The sequence below is a fragment of the Athalia rosae genome, chromosome 6 (assembly GCF_917208135.1).
Source record: "Athalia rosae chromosome 6, iyAthRosa1.1, whole genome shotgun sequence".
Lineage (NCBI taxonomy): Eukaryota > Metazoa > Arthropoda > Insecta > Hymenoptera > Athaliidae > Athalia > Athalia rosae.
In genome coordinates, this window is record NC_064031.1 from 7,127,122 (window position 1) to 7,149,910 (window position 22,789).

The following is a 22,789-nucleotide window of genomic DNA, read 5'->3' on the forward strand; positions in this document are numbered from 1 at the left end:
TTTTCAACCAACTGTACTTTTCGATACCTCAAAATTTTTTGCTACATCAAACGACCTATTATTCATTCAAATCATACAATCCTACAAGTTCCTCCAAACATCATATCAAAAGTAAGAACGTTCCCGCAATCATGTTGTGAAAGAGAGAAAAAAAAAATGGAGAAAGAGAATGAAGACACAGCCGTCAACCGTTTGTTCTGCAATCACTTATACTCACTATAACGAAAATTTTGTTCGACAGTGATTGTCGGATAAGATGTTACACGTCATTGGCGACTAGTGTGAGAATCGCTCATTTTTTTCGTAATGTTTCAGTATAATTTAAAACATTACACATACGTATATTCCGTAGTCTCATCCTCGAATATAAAAAGCGAATATTACAGTGATGGCACATTATTTTTATTTTTCTGACAAACACAAGTCATAAAATATCGATGAATATATTAATATTATACACATGTATATGTTACATATATGAATAAATATTGAGATAAGCTAAAGGCTACTCAAGTGATTCACTACATGGCGTAAATGACATAAATTCACGTCTCTTCAATGGATGCGTTCAGTTGCTGCAAAGATTGTAGAGCAACCTGGCCGATCTGTCCTTCGATAGTGTCAGGAAATTCAAGCGTGAGAATGTTCGCCGCCTCTTTCAGAATTTCCGCCGCTTCTATCATCTTGCTCTTCAGTCCGGCGTTGTCTATGACCCCCGCATGAAATAGATTCTTCGCAAGGAACAGTAGCGGCGCATGGAGTTCGTACAACGTCATTCCTATATACAAGAGTAGATGACAAAATGTACTGCGTATAATTTTATGGATCCGTGAATTAATATGTAAAATCAATTCGAAACTTTGTGCTGAAGAAAATGTCAACGATCATTGAAGCGTATGAATTACGCTCCATTCGTTTAATTTTTCGGTGTTGTGCTCTACTGAATTACCTCTGACCCGAGTGTAGCCGGGCTCAACGACATCGAGGACCCGGAGTAGCATTCTGCAGATATCTACTTTATGCTCTAGAACAACATCCGGCAAATCGTCGAGCAGGTACCCTTCGCAACGTCCATACAGCTGGCTCAGGGAATATCTACACGAAATTTATCATGCTCGTGTAATCTTGGGAGAAAAAAAATTACTCACGGTGGCCAGACTCACTGTCATATCGTTGAGTTTTTCCTTATCTGCATCCCGTACATTATATCTACCTGAGCATCGTATTAAAAGCGTGTTGCGGATGGAGAACGGAACGATACTTCCTGAAGACCGTTTCCCTGACTTGTATGGCATCACCTCCGTCCGCGAATCCTGTTACCTCCTCTGCGGCGTCGATTTCTGCTTGGATTATGCTCAGTACTCGCCTGATGGCCTGGCTCCCTGTAGTAAATGGACAATGCGTGCACTTCCATGTGCTATCCGAATCTGCAACCGTCATATCGCAATTATCATCGGACGTATGGCCGACGTATCGACGAATTTGATAATTTTTGAATCACTGTGAGATCGGAAATACCCAGGGAATCGAGAGGTACGATTATCCCGTTGTCGCATTTGTTACATTTCAATGATGACATGTGTGTCCCAAGTTCCGTGGGATCGGAGCACCGTCTGCAGGCACAATCGAAGTGTTTGCTCTCGCGAAGATGTTCACGTCTTAAAATCGTCGGCTGAAGGGAGTGTGTGTAACTACCGTAAAGTTCAGCTCCACGTGGCACGTCCGTCGTTGTTCTCACTCGAACGCTGCAATCGAAATTATCAATAGGGTCGTATCCCTCGAACGTGGCACATTATAGCCTATAACGTTTGGAATCCAAATCTCTGGAGAAGACCGGTTATTCCACAAACGGCGAAAGACATAAGAAAGGGATGGAGCGCCAACGTTCGGAAAAACGGAGTAGCCTCACTGTGCCCACCTGTAATCTTCCAAAGAGATGCTGTGGCTGGTGTTCGAAACGCAGGAGTGATTCAACATAGCCGTAATCGGATATAAAGCCCTGGCACTGTACCCCAGTGGGGTTCTAGCCTCGTGACTGTTTACCTCGAGGATACCGCAGGCTGTGTGAACGTCCTCCTCCGAAAATTTACTCCAGTTGCGAAAAAGGAAACAAACAAATATTCATTTATACTAATCATCGACAGCTAACGTGGTGATCTCGTTCACATCGCTCCAGAAGTACCTATCGAGCTTACAGCGCGAGCGTAGATATTCTACAATGTTAACGTGGTTTTGTTTCCAGGCTGGCTGTTCCGCCCTCTTCAGATTATGCGCTTCCATATTCTTCACCTCGATCCTCCACCTTTCCGCATCTCTTTCGGACGCTATTAGCAGTCTGAGTGGAGTGACGCAGTCAAGTTGAAGCACCCCGTTTCCGTTACCGCCTTCGACAGCCGCGCTAACATTGAACTTCTCCCCCGCCTCCGCCAACACCTGAATTTATTAAAAACATTGATCGTTTCAGTGTTTTGTTTTGCGAACGACATCCTCGATCATAAACTGCTTCTTTGTGAGACCTACCTTACACTCGTAGTCCTTATGACAGGGCAAAGCCTCGCAATCTGGACCGCAAACTGGCCATTGGCATTTCGAGCAAAGCGGACGGTCGAGAGATTCGGGACCCGCCGGTGGCCAGGGTGAGTAACATCCGAGACACAGCGGGTAACTGGATGCTTTCGGCCCAACAACGAAAGGCTTCTCCGACCAGATCTCCTCTCCGGGTTTTAAGTTCCGAGCAGCAACGACGTACCTGCATGCAGTGCACCGTGTGAGTGCGTTGAGCTCGATCTGCCGTAGCTCTTGCTACGGGCTCCAAATTCCAAATTCATTCGGACGCGGTTCGATATACAGGGACAATATGCGGAAACTAGCCACCTTCACGCCGAACTGTAGCGTTATAATAACGTGCGCGGCGTATGGAGTGGCCAGGTTCCATTTTTCTATCGCATTCGTATGCACAATGTATGTAAATGTAGGTAAATACGTATAAAGAGTTCGAACTGAATTCTGAAGGGCGAGTATAACTTTGTATTACACATCAAGTATCAGATAATATGTATAAAATTATAACTGTACCGTACTGTTACCTGCCGACTTCCTCGTTGTGTAGAATCTTGTACGATTTGCAAGCATTCTTGTGCTTCTGCCAGTGATCGGCTCTATGATCCTCGGAACAGTACGAAACGTTCGAACATCCGGAACATTGAAATTTCGCATTTGCTGCCCCACAGCTTGCGCATGACCCTCCAGGCACCTCCGCCACCACCTGCGTTCAAATAATAGTGAACTACGATCGTCAAAATTCGAAAAGCAAAGGATTGTAAAAACTGAAGACTCACAAGTTCTGGTAAATTGGACATTTTATTATTATTGGCTATTGACGAGATCCGTGCTAAATCGCAACGTTGCTCAATGTAGGTCGCACAGTTTTGCAACGACGGTACGTCGTACGGGGTGTGGATTTCGATACTACTGTCAAATTCGCGCAGGTGCCGTTCTTTATATATTCGCGCACTTTATAAATACACAGCCGCACGCGGTCTCTGCCAGTGGATTACTCTAGAATTTATCGTTGCTCTCGCTCGTAGATTCTGTACCTTACTCCTCTATAGCTTCACTGCGTCGCGCGGGGTATCGAAAGTTCTGGCGAACTATTTTCGGCAAAAGCGCAGTACAGTAGTGACCAAAACCTTAGGGTCAATATCATGCTTATGCTTATACTCATGTGTAATAAAGATACATACATGCAGTGTTAAGGTTTTTAACGAAGTTCAATATATCAATATGGAAATACTGACAATTAGCAACGCAGCCCATTCGCTTGCAATCGTTCTTACCACAATTCGAAATTCTGCGGAATAACAAATAAAAATTACAGCATCGGCGCAAGCTGTACTTACCTATATCATTTGACGTGTGATTTTTGTCGCCAAGAAAATTAACGACAGGGATGAACGATGCGTAACTATACCCTGAGCGCGTACTCTTTTCAACAAACGACAAACACTCAAAAACAACTTACTTGCTCGATTGAGCGCCAGACGCTGGAGCGTCGCATAATGCTCCAACAAAGCGGGAATCACAAGCTAGTTTCAAGTGATCCGCGACGGACGGCAACTTGGTTAGGTCAGATATGACATTTTGAGGTAGAGGGGCTGGATTTGCCTTACAATTAATTACGAGACCGTGAATTCCATCACTGGGCTTCAGACCTTACATTCAATTAAACAATGTGAACAACGTTCAAAAATACATGAAAAATTTAGTCAGTCAGATTAATATTTATCGCTACATGTATAGCGGGTGTTTCGGTACAATGTAATATTTAATAGATACGAGAGTTAAATGTAAATCTAATTGTAAGATACAACATGCTCTACGACTTTTAGCCGTAATTCTCAGAATACTATTCTGGTCAATAATAAGTCACAAAAGACGTCGACAATTTAACGTAATCGCTTTTTCGGAAAGCAGTCGTATAATTTGTGATCAGTCTCGTAAGACGTCGATTATGTCAGAGTGGACAAGTCAAAACTATGTCACCGAAGTGACGAGTCGAAATAATAAGTATTTGAAGATAAATGCGATATTTCCCCACGGCTACAACTCGAAAAAATTTATCAACGACGCCGACAAATTAATAATGCGAAAATAATAATCAATCACTTACAAGCAACCAAATCATGTGCGAGATTCTACAATAAAGTGCAATCAGGCGACAATAATAAGGGAAAGAGATAACAAATAACCAATGATTCCGAAAATTAAAGAATCAGCCCTCGGATAAATCAGCGCAATGCGATACGCTACGGAAATTTATTCGGAGAGAGATCCCTTGACCGGAAAGGAGATCCGGAACGATAAACCAAATAATTCAAATTGTTGAGTTATCTTCGGCTTCACATAAAATCTTGGTGAGCTTACTTTGAACGATGAAAAGCGGATTCCCCCAACTTTCACCACTCAAAAAAAAAAGGTGAACTTGAAAAGCGTTCAAAACAACTGTGGCTAGGCACTGGCGACGAGTTGACTTGCCCCTTGGCTCGTCGGCGTCGGAGTTGATGGAAGCCCTCGCTGGTTTCGGGGATTAGGCGAAGATTTCGGGATCTTGAATTCTGGCTGACCACGCGATCAGGGTCAGAATTTTGTCCGGCGCCCAAAATCCTTTTTGTACAGGTTAATTTATCCTCTTTGCGAAGTTGGAATGAAATTGGCGGGGGGGAGAGGGGCGCTTTATTATTTTGCTTTCAATTTAGCAAAGTCATCGGTTATTTCGTTCTACTTTAGAAAAGCACCCAACTTCTTCTCTATAGATATTGTTGCGTTGGATGAAGTCAACACAAATAAACTAAAGGGTTCCTGAAAAAGAATAACGCAGAAGAATGGGCATTGAAATAAAAAGGCAAAGAAATCGCCGAAAAGCAAAATGCGTTCTCTTCAATGTCTAGGACTAGACTGTTTTTGACAATAATTAGGATGACGCAGCAACCGATGGTTCATTTATTATCATTTATCTTTTATCATTCATGACTACTAGACTCGTGTGTGATAAATTAACTAGGGTAAAATCATCCCTCGCGTCATGGCCAAGCCATTTAGGGGCTCTTAGCTCATTCTAGACCGCAATTAATTTTGTATAAATTTCAACTTTGAAAGACTACGTTCTCGCGAATCGACTAATACGAGTAATGTCGGTAGAATACGTAGAGCAATTAAATCATTTTCAAATAGAGTTTCCAGACTATTCTTCGCAGTATAATTTATAGATTAAATCGGTGTTCGGCCTAAAGACATCATTGAGGACAGGTTCTTCGGCTCATCAGAAAAATCAATCGCATTGATATCCATGCTGTCTCTATAGGTCAAGGCAATGTGCAAATCAAGAGACTCGGTGGAGTCTCCCGCCAAGTACGTACACAAACCGTGTTCATAAGTGGAGCATGTAGACATTGCGCGATTTGATTTAGGTTCGCGCAAAATATCCCTGGTCGAATTTACAGCAGCGCCACAGCAGAGGTGAGGGGATCGCATCGACCGGCCACGATCTGTTATGATCCACGGCGTATTTACTGAAAATACACTCCTCAAAACAATTAAAGCAACACCCAACCTCTGAGCGAAAAATAGCGAATTTTTAAACGGCTGTATCTTTGAACCAGAAGCTCTTACAGGGACGAACAGGCATTCAAATTGAAGCTTGCAATGTCATCTACAAGCTCCATGAAGCGGATATCCGTTTCCATGTCGCGTTTCATAGAAGCGCTACTTTCAAACGAACAGTGCGTAAATTCTTTGTTTGATGCAAACTTGAATCGAATGTACGGAGAGAAGGATTTTTTTTCTCGAAAATTGATTTCGCCTGAAAGATAGGAAATTTTTTCACCTTTGAAATGGTTTTTTTGCGGTTTCCCTACGATTTTTTCCCGCCGAGCTAGTCGTGTTTGAAGTAAAAAACTCCAAAAAATCTTTGAACCGCGTCAACTTCTGACCAACTCATCGTAAAACGATTTTCGGGACACCATTTTGAAGCTGATCTCATATTCTTTACGTGACATCCACCAGTTTTACTCATTTTTAATTTTCGAAGATTTTTTAATCACTTTCACCAAGAAAAACGTCATATCGAATGTGTCTAAAATCGAGTTAAAACGCACCCCCCGAAACTGTACTCAAATCGATCGGAAATTAAAATTGACCAACGACGTGGACGTGGCGGGGATTTGATCCCTTCGGGGTGCTTGTTTTTCGTGAGTCCCCTTGCCTCTCACGTTCATGTACGGTCGAGACTTGAGGATAGAAGTCTTCCAAAGACTAACGGATGTTTTAGCATAATTGCTACTGCAACACTGTGATATGTAATATAGAATTAATTTAGGATATAATGTATGATACAAATTTATTGTTCAGAGTTCCTTGCATTAAAGTACAAAAAAAGCTAGTCGTATTCACAATTATCATAATTCATTTATGAGAATATGTACAATTTCAGGAGTTGTAAAACTATATTTCTGCATAACAGCACAACTGCGTCCTACCGCCACGTCGTTATAAAATAGATCTTAGATTAAATGCCATATCTTTGTCTAATCAAGCGATCTTGAACGCGGCGTGCAGCAGCCAGTGGACGAAGATCATCATCGTCAGCATCGGGTACGATTGGATTATTGCCCACTATTTCGTTTTCATCAATTATTTCCATTTGGATTCCATTTTGAATACGCATATTGTGTAAAACTGCACAAGCATTTACTATTTTTCCTGCCATACCAGGTTCATACTGCAAAACTCTGTGCTTTGATAGGCATCTCCAGGTGGATTTTATAACTTCAAAGAGGCGTTCCACGCAATTCCTCGCACCACAAAAATCTTGGTTGTATGAAAATCTAGGTGTTCCGGGTTGTTCGTTTGGTAGAGGAGTCATTAGCCATGGCTCAAGATGATAGCCCTGATCACCTATAACAAAAGGAAGATTATGGTGATATTTTTATTATCCATTTATTATTTCATAAATCACTATGCCAATTATTCATCAATTAAGATGAGAAATTTGTTGTAGAATCGTAGAGTGAAATATTGTTTTAATTATGCTACCGGCAATCAAAATTTCTTCAGAGCCTAAACTTCCCTGCAATTTATTACAGCGAGGGGCAAATACTACTCAATTTCGTTGCAGATCAGTTGAGCATTCAATCTATATTCGTTTAAATCTTTTTAGTATCTAAACCAACCAATAAGAAATGTCCCGCGTTAACCACGTTCGTACCACGGCTGCATTATTCGTCGTACTGGCGACGCACTCCAAATATACGAATCATTACGAGCTCCAGGATACCGGGCATTAACATTCAGAATCTTTAGTCTTGGATCACAGATCTAAAAAATAAAATAAAATACAATATGAATGTAATGAAGCATGATATAATTTAAGAATACTTGTACAACCATGATGTGTAATTACCATTTGCACATTCATCGAGTGATAACGATGGTGATTAACATAGCCCTCTTCATGTTCTCTTGGAGCAATGATCGCAATATGGGAACAATCGATTGCACCAATTGCACCTTCAAAAGGCTGATTCGCTGTTTGGAATTCTTGGCGTGCAATACGCCTCTTCATCTCGGATATTGGGAACCTTACCCACGGTCTTAGAAGTAATTGGTTTATGGCATTTGCGACACTTCGTATAGAGCGACTGATTGACGACTAGCTCATAGATATTCCCCATTGTTCACCAACTGGTCGCTGATAACATCCCGTTGCATAAAATCTAACGGCCGCCAATACCTGTAACAATAACATAGTTATTATATTCTCAGTTTCTTACAACAATAACCACATTACTGAAATACAAGAATTACATACTTGTTTGTCAACAGAGAGTCCTGTGGGTCTATCTCGAGATAGTAAGGGATATAAACTATCTATTAAATCTGACATGATCTCTGGAGAAAGACGGAATAAATCCCGAAACGCATTATCCGGAAGTTCGAACGGATCATCTATCTCACTCAATTCTCTTCGCTCAAATCTTCTCTCGACATGACGCACACGAACCTCCAAATTTTGTACATTCCAAGCAAGGAATCCCTCCGCCATTCTATAATAGTAGAAGGATTACAAAATTTATATTCAGGGATTTTGAAATATATCATTTTGTAGAATATTACATCATACTATACAACTAATTTTATCCACTGAAATTCAATAATAATACCCAGTACATAACCTACGCAAGTTTAATATTAGCAAATATAGATCAAAATAATTATTTTCATAATTGAGAAAGATACTGTACTTACTTCAAGAGATATTATATATGTATTTATAAAATACTATTTTAATCAAAATATCAGCAAATCTTTGATTTTTTAACGTACTCGAATGTACTCCGAAAAACTTGATTACACACTTGTAGGCCTACACACTTGAACGACAATTACACACTGACGCATTGGTCATGGGCTACCGAGCGTCGCTAACGCTACCGAGGGCTGCGAGACCCCTCGATAGGATAACGATACTTTTCGTTAAGTAACGATACTCTCTAGCGACAAACGTCGGTAACTTGCACCTACAGAATCGCTCGTAGCGACACTTGTCGTTAACTGCGCTTAACGATATCGTTAGCTAACGAAAGCGTGTACAGAATCCCGCTACAGAGGGCACTATTCCTGAGCTCCGTCGAACGTACCTCCGTGAAGTTGGCGCCTGATTGAAATATTTTAATTTTATTATTGTATCAAAAAATTGCTCCTTAATTGCTCCTCTGGAATACGTTATTTTTCCTAATTGCTCCAGCGCCGTTTGGTCGTAAAAAAACTAAAAATTTTCCGGAATTTTTTTTTTTCTAGATTTATTTCCGAAGCCCGAATCTCCGCTTGAGGAGGGCCTATAGTGTTTTCAGCTATACTAAAAAATTGCTTCCAATTTGCTCCCAATTTGCTCCCAATTGCTCCGTACTTGTTGTTGGCTTTTTCGTTGTAATTTTGCATAAAAAATATAAAACTTCGTTCCACGGTAAAATTCGGTCTGCGCATGTGTCAACTAATGTATTGTCAGTTGCGACGTCACTCGCCAACTTCAGAGCGGTGGGTTGTGGCTTCCCACTCACGTTTCGCGCTGAAAATTACACCGAATTTGGTTTTTCATATCAGCTGCAGTCTAAGAAATTTTCCAATTATAATATCGAAATATAAGAAAATTTTTTAATAATCCATACAGCAGAAAGGGTTAATACTTGGCTCGACAAGGGCGCGGCAGCGATGTGAATCTATTTTCTACTTGCGTCAGCATTAGCGACCGCTCGATTAAGTTACAGGTTAAGTTGAGGATCCGATCAATTTGTCCAAAAAATTTATCAATATCGAAGGTATAATTTGTGGATGACAAACTTCTGAACGATTTGATTACTAATTTTATGTGTATTTTCGATCAATTTCCGCGCGAATGAAACAGAACCGATGTCGGGTCAGATTAGGTTAGGTTTGGTAAGTTGTGTGACATTTCAATTTCATTGTTGACTCATTTTTTTTTTTACAGGCTTCCATTCTTTATTTGGAGTTGCTAGGTGGTTTAGGCCCAGTCACGCATGAAGCAAAAAGGATTAAGATCTTACGAGGCATAGGAGGCTGCCATGTAATTCGGAGATTTGTGGTGGTTGGCTCAATTTAGATTATCGAAATTTTATCAGTGTGATTAGTTTACTCGAATTTCTGATGGATTAATTATATCAAAAATTATTCACCGATTGGATATTTCTAAGCAATCACAAATTTCATATTCTTTTTATTCAATTACGACGCTAATAGAGCAAATCAACTTGCAATCCTGTCAGGCTACGTTAGGTTACGTTTACCGCCTCTGTACTATTATGACTTCATTGGCCCTTTTTTTCTCTTACAGGCTGATTCGTCATTTGGATATACATGACATCGTCTTCAGGTGAATGATCTTCGGATTACCCAAAGTTGTCTTGTTTTAAAAGAAGTTTTATCACACGAACACCAAATTAGGCTGAAGTTTATGAACATCAAGCAACAAAATTATCAAAAAATAATATTGGGTGAAATTTTTCATGATTTTGTTGCCTCAGAATTATAAACTTTTGCCTCTTGCACGCAATAAGTATGTATACTGAGAGAAAAATATGCAAAAATTGGTTTTATTTTGTATATTACTAGACTGCCAGTATAAGGGCTAGTATGATATACGTGAATTTTTTCCAATAATTATACTAATGAATGATACTGAGGAGACTATGCATTAGTATAATTATTGAAAAATAATTCATGTATATCATACTAGCCTTTGTACTGGCAGTGGATCCATCTAGTAATTACAAAATATAACCAAATTTTGCATATCCTTCTCTCAGTGTATCTATGTGTACCTGTGTATGAATGTATTCATTTATTTATGCGGCTGTGTATGCAAGAAGTTTCAAAAGCTGCAATAATTTAGATAGAGAGGACCCTGCACAAACCTTTTGGGAATTCGAATTGGGTTTCGGCAGAATTATCTGAATTTTTTGTAAATTTTAGCTTTGTCATTTTGAACAAAAGTCGCCATGGCCACGATGCTCTATATTCAGTATTTTGACTCCTATGGAGCATAAAAGCTCCAAATCTTATGGGAATTGGATTTCGGCAGAATTTTTCAACTAGTCTATACACTACTCTTCAAGTATGAAGCAATTTGTTTAACCAGTCAATGTGGCCTTTCTTGTTAGTATTCAATGTAGTGATTTTTATCTGAAAATGAATATTTTTCAACAAATTGCTTTATACGTGAGGAGTGGTGTATACATAAGTTGACAAATTCTGCCAAAACCCAATTCCCATGAGGTTTGTGCGGGGTCCTTTGCAACTTTTTATCCATATTCGTAATGATATCTTTGACACATACCCTCGAATAGAGTGTAAAAACTTACTGAAGAAAAAAAGTCACCAACACGTTCTGACATTTCTATCATCTACTTCAAAGTATGAATGTACCCTACCCATAATCGGAAAAAGTCAAAAAACTAGAGTAATAAGTGTCACAGTGAGAATGAATAACATGGTTCATCAACAAGCAGGGAAAACTTTTTTTTTCCACACATGAACGGAAAGGCTTATTTTGCTACCTGTAGAGAGGGAGCAAAAAGTAGTTTTACTCATGAGCAAAAATCTACTTTCCTCCCTTGGTGCACAATATACTATTTTTTAATTACACTGATGCAAATACAATCAAAATAACAATATTTTTTTCAGACACCTGTCACAGTGCAAGACCGTGTGGAACAAGATGATTACAAAACCAATATAGGTATGATAACATTATCATTACAAAACCTCATGAAATTTGGATTATTGTACATTAAAACACCACCACGTGCTTCATTCCAGAGTTCTTGAGCTTGCTATAGTTACATCCTGAAGAAACTGGAGATTCATGCAGTACGTGTTCGGCTGCACACATTCAGTATTCAGCGACAGCCCATTGACACACCATAATGGAACCGAAAAGACTACCAGTTGAAATGTCATTTGCACTAGATAGACCTGTTCTGCGATGAATGATCTATGAGACATTATAAGTGCAAAAAAATTTTGTAACATATTTCTAATTCTGAAGTTATTATCCCCAACACTACACCTATAAATCGATAAATAATAATGTAAGAAAATTTCGTAAATTTTAATTTATTGTTTCTGCATGAACACTTACTTTTAAAAAATTCAATAATAAATCAACAGGAAAACTAATATTGTGTGTGGTCTAGTATTTATTTTTCTCGCTGCAAGATCTACTATCGGTATGTATGCTGCTCTCTCCACCCCAGCTATTATTACCTTTCGCATACACCTTACCTATTATTACCGAATTCGTGTTACGATCTTATTCTCAGATTATCAATTTATTTTCATAGTTTCCAGTCCCAATTTAGAATAAGTGACACCTTATTGTCACGGATGTAAAATAGTAAAAAAAAAAAAACCTGATGAAAGTAGACAGCAAATGCCAATAAAATCTGAAAAAAACATAAATTAAAGGGTGGGTAGCAAATTTATATCAATTTTTTAACAGTTATTTTTATTATCACAGTAACATTTTTTTGTAATGTTGCATACGGACGTGTGTAGATGATGATACGTAGTATATTCTGTTTTGTAATTCTTACAAGACTTATCAGGTACATACGTTATTGATATATTTTTTTAAATAACTGCTAGAGCTTATGTAATCTAGCCTTTGTAAAAGCCCTGAAAAATACTGGAAAATGACAGCCATAAAGTTGTTACATCTTTATAATGAAGTGAGATAATAATGATATTTTTGTAGTCATTTCCCAAGTTGAGTACAAAAGACAAAAAAAAATACACAAAGCCGTCCAGAGAGCACCTTTAGTTTTTAACTTCACACGGTAAGGCATACGACCAAAAATTTTTTGTTTTTTCTTTCATTTCTTCACAAACCTAACAGCTAATGAGATTAAACATGTGCGTACAACAAAAGAGCTATTTTGATATCCGGAAGTATATTTTCAAAATACTTAGCAGTATTTCGTAAGTCATCAATTTCTCTCCATGTATTGTTTATGGTTCTGGTATAAGCAATATAATGACCAATGCCACCGTCCTTCTGTGGTGAAATGAATCTTATTGCTCCACACAAAACGTAATTTTCACCCCTAATATCAATAGTCGTAGGAATTTCTTTCAGATTGCTGGAGTATTCTTCATTCTGTTTACCAGCGGAAAATGATGCAATCGATCCTTCATATATATTTTCGGTATTAATACATAAGTACGGTCCAACTTTGATTACTAGTTGAGCTGTAGTTTGTTTGCAATTTCTACAGTAAACTGTACGTTGACTTATAGAGCTTATAACGCATTTTTCTAAACATTGAATACCAGCATTCCAAATTTCACGTGCCCCAATATTGATTACAGGTTTATTTCTTGATTTTTTCGCTTTACAAATTTGATTGCTGCAAATTTCGCTTTCAACAGTTGCATCATAATTATTCATCATATGGTGGAATAGACTACAAACATTCATTTGGCAGTCCATTGTGTAGTTTTCAGTCGCACATATTGAATGCAAAATCTTAGCTCTTTGACTGTAAAATAAATCTATCGGACCATTTCGTGCAAAGGTAATCATAGCTGATAAGAAACAATTTGGATGATTTGATTTTAGAGATGCAGTGACGAAATCTTCGAATTTCTGTGTATTTCTAAAAGCTGTTGTGACTACTTCTATTACACTGTCAAAAGCACAGGTGTTTCTCAATGCTATTTTACTTCCCAATATGATTCGTGGTGGCAACCTGTGACCATTGAAGATAATTTTCTTTGATATTTTTGTTCCCTTTGGTTTTTGGTGTACTATTCTAACATCAGGGCATGCACTCACATACTTTCCTCGTTTTCGTAAATGATGATTGTTTCTTTCTAACAGTTTCTGATTTTCAGCTACTCGGTCTTCTATCGGTACTTCAGGTTCTATAATAATAGAGAAGTTGTTTTCCGAATTTGCAATCAATGAAATATTCTGTAAGCTTTTCACTGTCGAACTTGCAATTGGAGCTAAGTTCAAGCTATTTTCCAAAGTCGTATTTGATCCAAGAAAACTATTTTCTGCAAAATTTACATTTCCATCCATGATCAAGGAGTCTAGATTATTTGAAATTTCGTCTTTGTGATCGCCATTAGGACTATTAAGTGAAAGTCTTCGAGATAAGTGATTTTCTTCATTGCCAGATATTGTGAACAAATCATGAATTAAAATAACTTCATTGTCATCTGAGCTGTCTTTGAAAGTTTTGTTCCTCACAAAAGAACTATTTACTGTGAAATTCTTATTTTCATCTACGATCACTGAGTCCTGTAGGCATGTAAAAATTTGTTCGTTTGTGTTGTTAATAGTGCTATCAAACGGAGGCTTCGTCAACAAGCGTTCATGTTCTTTACCAGATATTGTGGAAAAATCGTCAATTGAAATAATATTATGTTCCAAGCTACCCTCCAAAGTCTTTCTCGTTACAAAAGAATTATTAGCTGACAAATTTCCATTTTCATCAAATATTTGAGAATTGAAGTTTATTAGAATTTCGCTGTTGCCCTTGGCATCCGTACTAGTTAGTGAAGGTTTTTCTGATAAGCAGTTGCTTTCTTTTCCAGGTATCATCGACGAATTGTCAGTTGAAATGTTATTTTTCGTTATTGAATAGGTGTGATCCATTGATACAACAGCGACTGTGTCAATAGTATTTGCAACCGCAAACTTTGTGTAAGAATCCATGGAAATATTATCTAGATACGTATAAGTATGTTCGTCCGATGCTTTATTTCTCCAATTTTCTTTAGCGCATAAGATTCTACGTTCTTCTACATTTTTGTTTGCTTTCGGTAGTTTCTGACCCATTTTTTGTTGCTTCTGACCGAATTGTTGTAGTTCTTTTTGATTATTATAGGTAGCTCGTGCTAATTTGGTGACACTATCAATTGACCTCACATGTTTGATGAATAGTTTGTCACTTCGACAAGGCTTTCGATCATCTAATACTGATGATTTAAAGTCACAAAAGTATGCTTCAGATCTGGCAGAGGTAGCAATTTTGTTTGGTGAATTGTAATGTTTTCTCATTATATTTGTCCAAGCAGGGAATTGGGACAACAAGCGTTTCAAGTCTCTAACTGCGGTTGGACAGCAATAAAAATTATTATCTTCGAAATTACTAGAACTGATGTTGCTGCTATCCGCATTAAAACATGTTTCCTGAATAATGTTGTTGATAAAATTTGAAATAGAGTCCTCAGTATCCGAATCTTTTATTTCTATATTGCACTGCGTATGATCGGCGCAATCATTAGCATTATTTGAGCATGGCTTGTATTTTTTCACCTCTTTGTACTGAAGATCATCATCAAATTTGAAAGTTTCAAGTCTTTTGATAAGCCATAATACCTTATCAGTGCATTTACTCCTATTCTGAGCCACAGTAAATATTGCTGTTGCAGCTGATTTGAAATTCGGGAAATCATTAATAGTACTTATGAAGCCTATACATCTTAAATAAAAATCTTTGATAGCAGGACCAACTTGAGATAAGCTTTTCAGCCTAGCTGCGCAGTTCATTAAATGTGCAATATCTACTCCTATAAAGCATTTTGGCAATTTTTGTGATTTGCCAATTAAGATGAGATAACATGTTGACAAATAAGTCTTATAATTCATATTATTCGTAGCAAGGCTCACTGCATTCTGTAATGCAGCAGACATATCAGTGACAATCTCCTTCGGGATAGAAGCTCCTGATTTAAAAAACTCAGAAATCCAATATTGAAGAAAGAGTGTATCGTGCTTTTCTGATAGTAGTTGGCACACAGGTACTATTATATTACCTATGTAAGTTACTATGACATACAAAAATATATGCCCACTAAGATAGTTACCGGCTCGCATAATTTTTTTAGCAATACTCCCTGTCGCATCTATAGATACAATAGGATTGAGTTTTATCAAATCATTGTAAATGTCAATTTGTTCAGGTGTCCAGTAAAAAAGAAAAAATTTCTGGAATCCTAATTGTCGTATTGCCTTAGAAAATTCAACATGGGTGTACAAATTTTCAAAGGATTCCCATATATTGGAGTGAGTGACTCCAAGTTCTTCATCTTTAGCTTCTTGTCGAATTTTTTTCAGAACTCCATCGCTAGGAATCAGAGGAGATATTTCATCACCATAGTTCATATATTCTTCAACTAATTGGCGCTTCACTACAACTGGTTTCTTGTTTAGCAGCTGCGATTTCAAATTGGCCCTTTGGGCACCTGTGAGAAATATCCCTGTTATTTCTATTTTTAGATAACACTTCTTTGGATATTGTATTTATATTGAACTATTTATGTTCTATAATTTTCCACGGTGCCTCTTCACTTGGGTGAGCCGACCCTAGCATCGATTGATTAGATTGTTAAAACAGTCATGTAGTTATATTTAAACCAACATTGTTGAAACATTTGATTTTAACAAATTTTTACCGCAATGAAACGCTTAAAGTTGGGAAAATTGAAAATTACTACCTTGTCTCTTGTGTCAAAGGTCTGAATGAAAAAAAACTTCAAATGTAAGATAAAAGAACAAATTCATAGACTGACTCAAGAGAGTAATTGAATCAGCGAATTTAATTGAGTGGAACAAAAACATCTCAATTGCACAAATTTAGGCTATAAAAAAAAAGGGTTGATGATAACAAACTTCACCAGACTTTGTGGCCCTTACATCCTCAAAACCGAAGTGTTCAATTCCAAAAGTGATTTTTCCATATCGATAAGAAATTCTGTCACAAACCTAGCACATGTCTTCTTTTTTGATGTGGTATTTTTTTAGTATTTAGCGTTTGAATATGAAATGTAACAGGGCCGTGTTCTTTTTCTGGATTCAGTTTGCACTCTCCATAAATTACAGCTCTGCACAATTCATCTTTGCAGATACCATTTACTTTGATATTCTGCATTGTAGAATCCTCGTTGCTGCAGCGTATCTTAGCACTCTTGAAACTAAAAGCACATGGTAATTTTTGTTCTTGCCAAATATGCTCTGCTAATGCATGTGACCAACCCTTTTTGAGAGCATAATACGACTGCCCCTTTGTATCAATTTTTGTATGTGGTCCGATTTTCGACCACTCTTTCTGTTCAAAGACTACACAAAAAGACATGTTTGCTTTTATTGCTGGATGATTCTTATTTTGTTCAAATACAATATATTCATCAGAGTCACTGCTGCTGTCGCTTGAGTCGCACACTTGGTCACTGCAATCGTCATTATCATAATAAGTGCTTTCATTGGTATTGAGACTTGTATTTTCACGAGTTTTCTTATAATCATTTAGGGCATTGTTTCTATTTTGTAACATATAAAAATATAACGCTACTGGTTTCATGCTTCTTTTACGATTCTTCCACGTAGCACAAATTGTTTTCCAAGTAGGATCACGTTTCGACTTAACTTTACCGGCTTCATTCAATATTTGATAATCTTTTAGAACCTCAAGTATTTCTTTATTCGATATTGCAGCCCACGCACTCATGATGGAAAATTTCGCCACATTTATTAGACTTTATACGTCGTCTTAGAGTTGGTTATGGTATTGGCGGACGGCATTTGTTTTTACCACATGAGTTTGAATCTCGGGAATCCCTTGGTGAGTTCTTTTCAAATTGTTGGACAAGTGGACCGATTATGATAGTTGATAAATTGTGATGTCCTTAGGTTGGCGCCCCATGCTCCGCAATTTCATTCAGACCCGGAGATCCGGAATCTAGTTATTTTTCACATCGTTAAATTTCTTAGACTGCAGCTGATATGAAAAACCAAATTCGGTGTAATTTTCAGCGCGAAACGTGAGTGGGAAGCCACAACCCACCGCTCTGAAGTTGGCGAGTGACGTCGCAACTGACAATACATTAGTTGACACATGCGCAGACCGAATTTTACCGTGGAACGAAGTTTTATATTTTTTATGCAAAATTACAACGAAAAAGCCAACAACAAGTACGGAGCAATTGGGAGCAAATTGGGAGCAAATTGGAAGCAATTTTTTAGTATAGCTGAAAACACTATAGGCCCTCCTCAAGCGGAGATTCGGGCTTCGGAAATAAATCTAGAAAAAAAAAAATTCCGGAAAATTTTTAGTTTTTTTACGACCAAACGGCGCTGGAGCAATTAGGAAAAATAACGTATTCCAGAGGAGCAATTAAGGAGCAATTTTTTGATACAATAATAAAATTAAAATATTTCAATCAGGCGCCAACTTCACGGAGGTGTCGAACGTTATTCGTCTACGAGTGATTCGATTACTCGATATTCGGCCACGAATAGATTTGTGCATTCTCGAGCACCCGTCGAATGGTCGAAGTCACCATACGAGCATCACGTGTGATGCATGAAGCAAATGCAAGGTTGCCGTACTGTCAAGATTATTTCTACTAATCGGATGGAGGAACGATGGGAAAGGTGCCACTGGAAAGTGGCGGGCAAACACTTTCGTTTTTGTAAACGTAAACATATCAATCTCCGTTGCGAGGAATCAGATTTGAGTGGTAAGAACAACGTTTCATATTATATCAAAAATAATATCGTACTTTATGTGTGCCGGTAGTGGTACCGGTGCAATTTATATGCATGATCGATGTATAACCCTGCGAGTCAAGTTTTTTATAACGATGAGAATAGAAATGACAATCAAACCTTATTCATCATTATTCAAGGAACAATATTTCAATAATAATCCCAACATATTGTAACATGGCTTCATGACTCATATTTCTGTATAGCATATAAAGATGGAACGTGCGGGGAATCCAACTCAGGATCAGAAAAATATGTTGGTCTACTTCCTACAGCAGCATCCGGAGTTGGTATCTGGAAAATTCAATAAAGATTTCACATATAAAATGGGGCAAAATCTGTGGAAGGAAGTGGCCCAAAATATGAATGCAATATCAGGTGCAAAAAAAGATTGGATGCAATGGAGAAAAGTAAGTAATATATCTAACATTTCTTCATACATACCGTAAGATATTAACTCACTTTATTTAAAGACAGCTAAATATATACCAATATTATTGATAGTGCTGGCAAGATATGCAATCACATGCTAAGAAGAAAAAGACCAGTAATATGCGTAATGCTTGTAAAACCGGTGGAGGTCCAAGTGAGACACAAACACTGACACCACTTGAGGATAGTGTTGTTGATCTGGTTGGTTCAACTTCGATTATCGGTGACACGACTGTCAATGAATCGGAGACAACTTTTGTAAGTACCTCATCATAGTGATAATCAAATTATTCAACTTACTTGAATTCTACAAATATTCCAGTTACCTGACTGTCACGATAGGTTCCAACCTTGGATGACAGTTATCTAATCTTGTTAAGTTTTTTAAACAGGAATTCAGGCAAAGACATTTATGCTGTCAAAAAATTTTGGCTCATTGAATCATCATTCAGTACGAAATGAATTAAATATTTAATATTTGTAATAGAGAATTGCCCTACTTCACTTAATTACCAAAATTTGTATTATATCACAGAGTTTTACGTAATAAATATTCATACAGAGTTCGGCTCTTTACAGGTCTTTGACTGCACTGCCCCATCTGATCAGATTGACGAGTCAATAAATTATGCACACGAAGAATGGAATGATATTAATCATAATAACGTTGCACATGATGAGGTCTACAGAAAACAGCTTGTGACTTCAGTGTTGCAGAAACGTATCTGCCAACCCACAGCGAGAGAACAAGGTACTTCGAAAAAATGTGTGAATTTTGATTTCTATCCTCTGATCGATGAGAAGATGTATTTATTTTGGGCATCGAAATGCCCTACTTGAGGAGATAAAAGTGTGCATTGTGCACCATCCAGTATCTTATAGGTTTGGAACGCACACTCGAGACCTGACGGATGTATCAGTTACTCATCAGTGGGTGGCGAAATGCCCGAAAAAGACGAGTTTTCGTTCATTCCTAGTTTATAATTCTCTCTTTGGGCAGGGTATACATCTGTATTTACACCGAAGGAAAAATCTTGCATTTAATGAATTGACAAATATTAATCGTTAATTTTCCAGGCTCAACGAGTACTCACATTGGTACAAATGTAGCAGTAGGATGTAGCAGTATTTCGATGGACGACAACATAGAATACATAGCACCTAAAAGTAAGTTTGACGGTAGCAGCTTAAGTCATCTCGAATAGTTATTGACGGTTCTCCCGCCTTGTCTCTTCAAGAAACAATCTTAATTATATGCAGGGAAAGTTTCTGAAGCAAAGCAGCCTCCTGTAAAGAAGTTAAACACTTCAATGCGCGATAAAGATAACAACCACTCGGCCTCACCTGCTAGTAGACGTTCGTATTCTTTCTGTCCCACCAATTTCATCCCTATATATTGATGTTGTGCTTTAATGGAATTGATATGTTGCAGCTGTATTCTCACGCTCCAGGCCTATATCTGCAGCCCGTCGTCTTACCGAAGTTACGAATTACACGAAAAACCTCAGTTGCATATCTGAAAAAGATTTGGAAGTCCGTAAAAATTATTATGACAGCAAGCTAAAGATCTGTAAGGATTATTATGATGCCAAACTGAAGCTTCTGAAATTAGATGTTGCCGCGAAACAGCGAATAGCGATAGCTATCGAAAACTTGAAGCAGGACATACAGAAAAGCACGCAGGAGGACGCGCAGAACATGCAGGGAAGCATGCAGGAGGACACGCAGGGCATCCAGGATATTATGCAGGAGGACCAGCAGGACATGCAGAAAGAGTATCTTGAAGAGTATCTGGAATAGTTGAATTATAAAACTAGTTATCTGGTTTTATTCGGACACTCCTCTCATTATTATTATGTGGGAAAGAGATACCAAAGTTTTCTAGTCTCCCACATTCAAATTTACTGGTATATTCAAATATTCATTTTATTTCGATTTATAGTATATATTTTTTATTTTCGTGTTTATAAAAATATTGTGTTCATTTTAATAGCAATTTAATTTGAGAAAAAATTTCGCACTATTCTCGCTTGTTTGATTCTTGCGTTTGCCAAGTCTGGATTCACTCGACGGAAGACTGGTTCTTCATGAACATTTGCATCATACATGCCAAAGTCAAGTTCTTCGTATGGCTCTTCATCATGTGGTATAACAACATTGGCGTCTAAACAGATATTATGAAGTACCGTGCAAGAATTTACTATTCTTGCAGCGACACTGGGGATGTAATGTAATACTCGATGCTTCAAAAGACATCTGAAGCGCATTTTGATAAGTCCATTACATCTTTCAATAATGCAACGTGTTCTAGTAAAGCAGCTATTGTAGTTGCTCTCCAGAGTCTCCGATGCTGCTTCAAGTATTGGTGTCAAAAGCCATGGTTGTAAGGCGTAACCAGAATCCCCTGTAAACCGATGAAGTACAAGTACTGTCGCATACGGATATACAATTAATACCATACATGTATAACAAATTCTCCAGCAAGTGGAATTGATCATGACCACGTGCATGTAAGGTCTGGAACAACGGTAACACATTTGAATTGTTCCAAATGAAGCTATTGTGTGAACTTCCGGGATATTTGGCATTCACGTGAATTATTTTCATACCCGAATCGCAAATCTGCAGAAGTCAAATTGTATATTCTATTCATAGTCTTACTGGAGATTCAAGCTATGACTTACCAGTTGTACGTTAAATGAATGATACCCTTTCCGATTTACATAAACGTGTTCGGGATACACATTATCATGCCGACTTGGGGGGACTATTGCAATATGTGTACAATCGACACAACCACATACTCCCGGGAATCCATAATCTGTATAGAATCTGGAAATTCCAACGTTGCTCTTACTATCGATATAGTATGTAATTTGTGATTCATAATTGAAAGCATTTCCAATAGAAAGTCGCCTGTTTGGACAAATTCTCATGCAAACCTGTTACGGAGGCTTTCCAACTCCGGAATACTCCTTGGGAAGTGTACCCATTCGTTGAACATTACAGGATTGTTGAGTAATGAATTAACGTCTCGTAGACAACGACTTACAGAAGGCTGACTACAAGCTAATTGGTAATTGTAACCAACGTCCATTTGATAACTACCAGACGCATAAAATCTGAGCGCTGTAAGTACCTATAATGGTGGTTGAGATTATATATTATTTTTTCACACGAAGTAAAAGTACAAAGTGAACACTGCAGTTAAAATTATAACAATCATATAAGATAATTCCAATTACACAATGTATTCGCAGATCGCCAACAGACCTTTGTTTCAGAAGTTAATGCGGAAGATCGACGGTGAGGATTATCATGCAACTCATCGAATAGATTAATTATATTCGTTGCTAGATCTTTATTCAGCCTAAACAACCGTATGAACTGATCGTCGTTCAACTCAAATGGATCGCGTTGACGATTGTAGATTCGTCGTGGACGCTCCTCAAGTATTTCTGCGTTTTCAAGCAACTCTACAGCATTCCAGTTAATCAGACGTTGTAGATCCATACTTGTTATAAAAGTCACTGTGTTCGTCTACTTTTGCATGATTTTTAGTCGAATTATTGATTTCGAATGGTTTATACCCATGCGATGTGATTCGAACGGAATTATTCGAATTCGAATATTCGATGATCGCTCGAGAATACCAACATGGATAAGTCATTCGAATATCTAGGGAATTCCTTTTATAGGGACTCTAGTACACCGTAGACACATCTAATT

General features: G+C 37.9%; 4 protein-coding genes and 1 long non-coding RNA gene across 13 annotated transcripts; 1 reads left to right on the forward strand and 4 right to left on the reverse strand.

The window, feature by feature from the left end:
* Positions 1–380: 380 nt before the first annotated feature.
* On the reverse strand, positions 381–4,161 carry LOC105692999 (SET domain-containing protein SmydA-8). 2 transcript variants are annotated; one of them, XM_048656586.1, is made up of 9 exons: positions 4,022–4,161; positions 3,087–3,265; positions 2,521–2,749; positions 2,183–2,433; positions 1,919–2,089; positions 1,519–1,745; positions 1,214–1,427; positions 950–1,095; positions 381–778 (listed from the first exon to the last, which is right to left on the reverse strand). In XM_048656586.1, the coding sequence occupies exons 1-9, from the start codon at positions 4,055–4,057 to the stop codon at positions 546–548; spliced, it is 1,686 nt and encodes a 561-aa protein (XP_048512543.1). In that variant the 5' UTR covers positions 4,058–4,161; the 3' UTR covers positions 381–545. The 2 variants fall into 2 exon arrangements, with proteins under 2 accessions (XP_048512543.1, XP_012268035.2); XM_012412612.3 differs by lacking the exon at positions 4,022–4,161 and adding an exon at positions 3,339–3,843.
* A 2,715-nt stretch (positions 4,162–6,876) lies between these two features.
* LOC125501313 (putative nuclease HARBI1) lies at positions 6,877–9,095 on the reverse strand. Its single transcript, XM_048656597.1, is given in 5 exon segments — positions 6,877–7,452; positions 7,728–7,872; positions 7,958–8,287; positions 8,366–8,600; positions 8,803–9,095. Coding segments are annotated over 3 exon segments (696 nt in total). The 5' UTR covers positions 8,120–8,287; positions 8,366–8,600; positions 8,803–9,095; the 3' UTR covers positions 6,877–7,063.
* A 3,247-nt stretch (positions 9,096–12,342) lies between these two features.
* On the forward strand, positions 12,343–20,868 carry LOC125501312. 7 transcript variants are annotated; one of them, XM_048656589.1, is made up of 10 exons: positions 12,343–12,538; positions 12,628–12,908; positions 17,576–17,702; positions 18,305–18,600; positions 18,835–19,038; positions 19,133–19,318; positions 19,640–19,811; positions 20,138–20,227; positions 20,321–20,416; positions 20,493–20,868. In XM_048656589.1, exons 5-10 carry the CDS (start codon positions 18,844–18,846, stop codon positions 20,858–20,860), a joined length of 1,107 nt encoding a protein of 368 aa, XP_048512546.1. In that variant the 5' UTR covers positions 12,343–12,538; positions 12,628–12,908; positions 17,576–17,702; positions 18,305–18,600; positions 18,835–18,843; the 3' UTR covers positions 20,861–20,868. The 7 variants fall into 7 exon arrangements, with proteins under 7 accessions (XP_048512546.1, XP_048512544.1, XP_048512548.1 ...); XM_048656587.1 differs by having other exon boundaries at positions 12,343–12,908; XM_048656591.1 differs by lacking the exon at positions 12,628–12,908.
* On the reverse strand, positions 19,819–20,692 carry LOC125501314. Its single transcript, XR_007278848.1, has 3 exons — positions 20,405–20,692; positions 20,155–20,347; positions 19,819–20,069 (listed from the first exon to the last, which is right to left on the reverse strand). It is a non-coding gene; the product is annotated as an uncharacterized LOC125501314 (long non-coding RNA).
* A 454-nt stretch (positions 20,869–21,322) lies between the features above and the next one.
* LOC112694923 (putative nuclease HARBI1) lies at positions 21,323–22,573 on the reverse strand. 2 transcript variants are annotated; one of them, XM_048656596.1, is made up of 4 exons: positions 22,334–22,573; positions 22,003–22,199; positions 21,745–21,892; positions 21,323–21,464 (listed from the first exon to the last, which is right to left on the reverse strand). In XM_048656596.1, the coding sequence occupies exons 1-4, from the start codon at positions 22,571–22,573 to the stop codon at positions 21,429–21,431; spliced, it is 621 nt and encodes a 206-aa protein (XP_048512553.1). In that variant the 3' UTR covers positions 21,323–21,428. The 2 variants fall into 2 exon arrangements, with proteins under 2 accessions (XP_048512553.1, XP_048512552.1); XM_048656595.1 differs by having other exon boundaries at positions 21,416–21,682.
* Positions 22,574–22,789: the final 216 nt, after the last annotated feature.

Coding starts and splice junctions, on each gene's coding strand:
- LOC112694923 (XM_048656595.1), bottom strand. CDS start 22,573: ATGGATCTACAACGTCTGATTAACTGGAATGCTGTAGAGTTGCTTGAA. Junction 21,893..22,002: donor TTGGAAAGCCTCCGTAACAG/GTTTGCATGAGA, acceptor TGGAATTTCCAG/ATTCTATACAGATTATGGAT. Junction 21,683..21,744: donor ATTCATTTAACGTACAACTG/GTAAGTCATAGC, acceptor TGACTTCTGCAG/ATTTGCGATTCGGGTATGAA.
- LOC125501312 (XM_048656587.1), top strand. CDS start 18,844: ATGGAACGTGCGGGGAATCCAACTCAGGATCAGAAAAATATGTTGGTC. Junction 19,039..19,132: donor ATTGGATGCAATGGAGAAAA/GTAAGTAATATA, acceptor TATTATTGATAG/TGCTGGCAAGATATGCAATC. Junction 20,417..20,492: donor GGCCTCACCTGCTAGTAGAC/GTTCGTATTCTT, acceptor GATATGTTGCAG/CTGTATTCTCACGCTCCAGG.
- LOC105692999 (XM_048656586.1), bottom strand. CDS start 4,057: ATGCGACGCTCCAGCGTCTGGCGCTCAATCGAGCAA. Junction 2,750..3,086: donor CACAACGAGGAAGTCGGCAG/GTAACAGTACGG, acceptor CACTGCATGCAG/GTACGTCGTTGCTGCTCGGA. Junction 2,434..2,520: donor ATAAGGACTACGAGTGTAAG/GTAGGTCTCACA, acceptor TAATAAATTCAG/GTGTTGGCGGAGGCGGGGGA.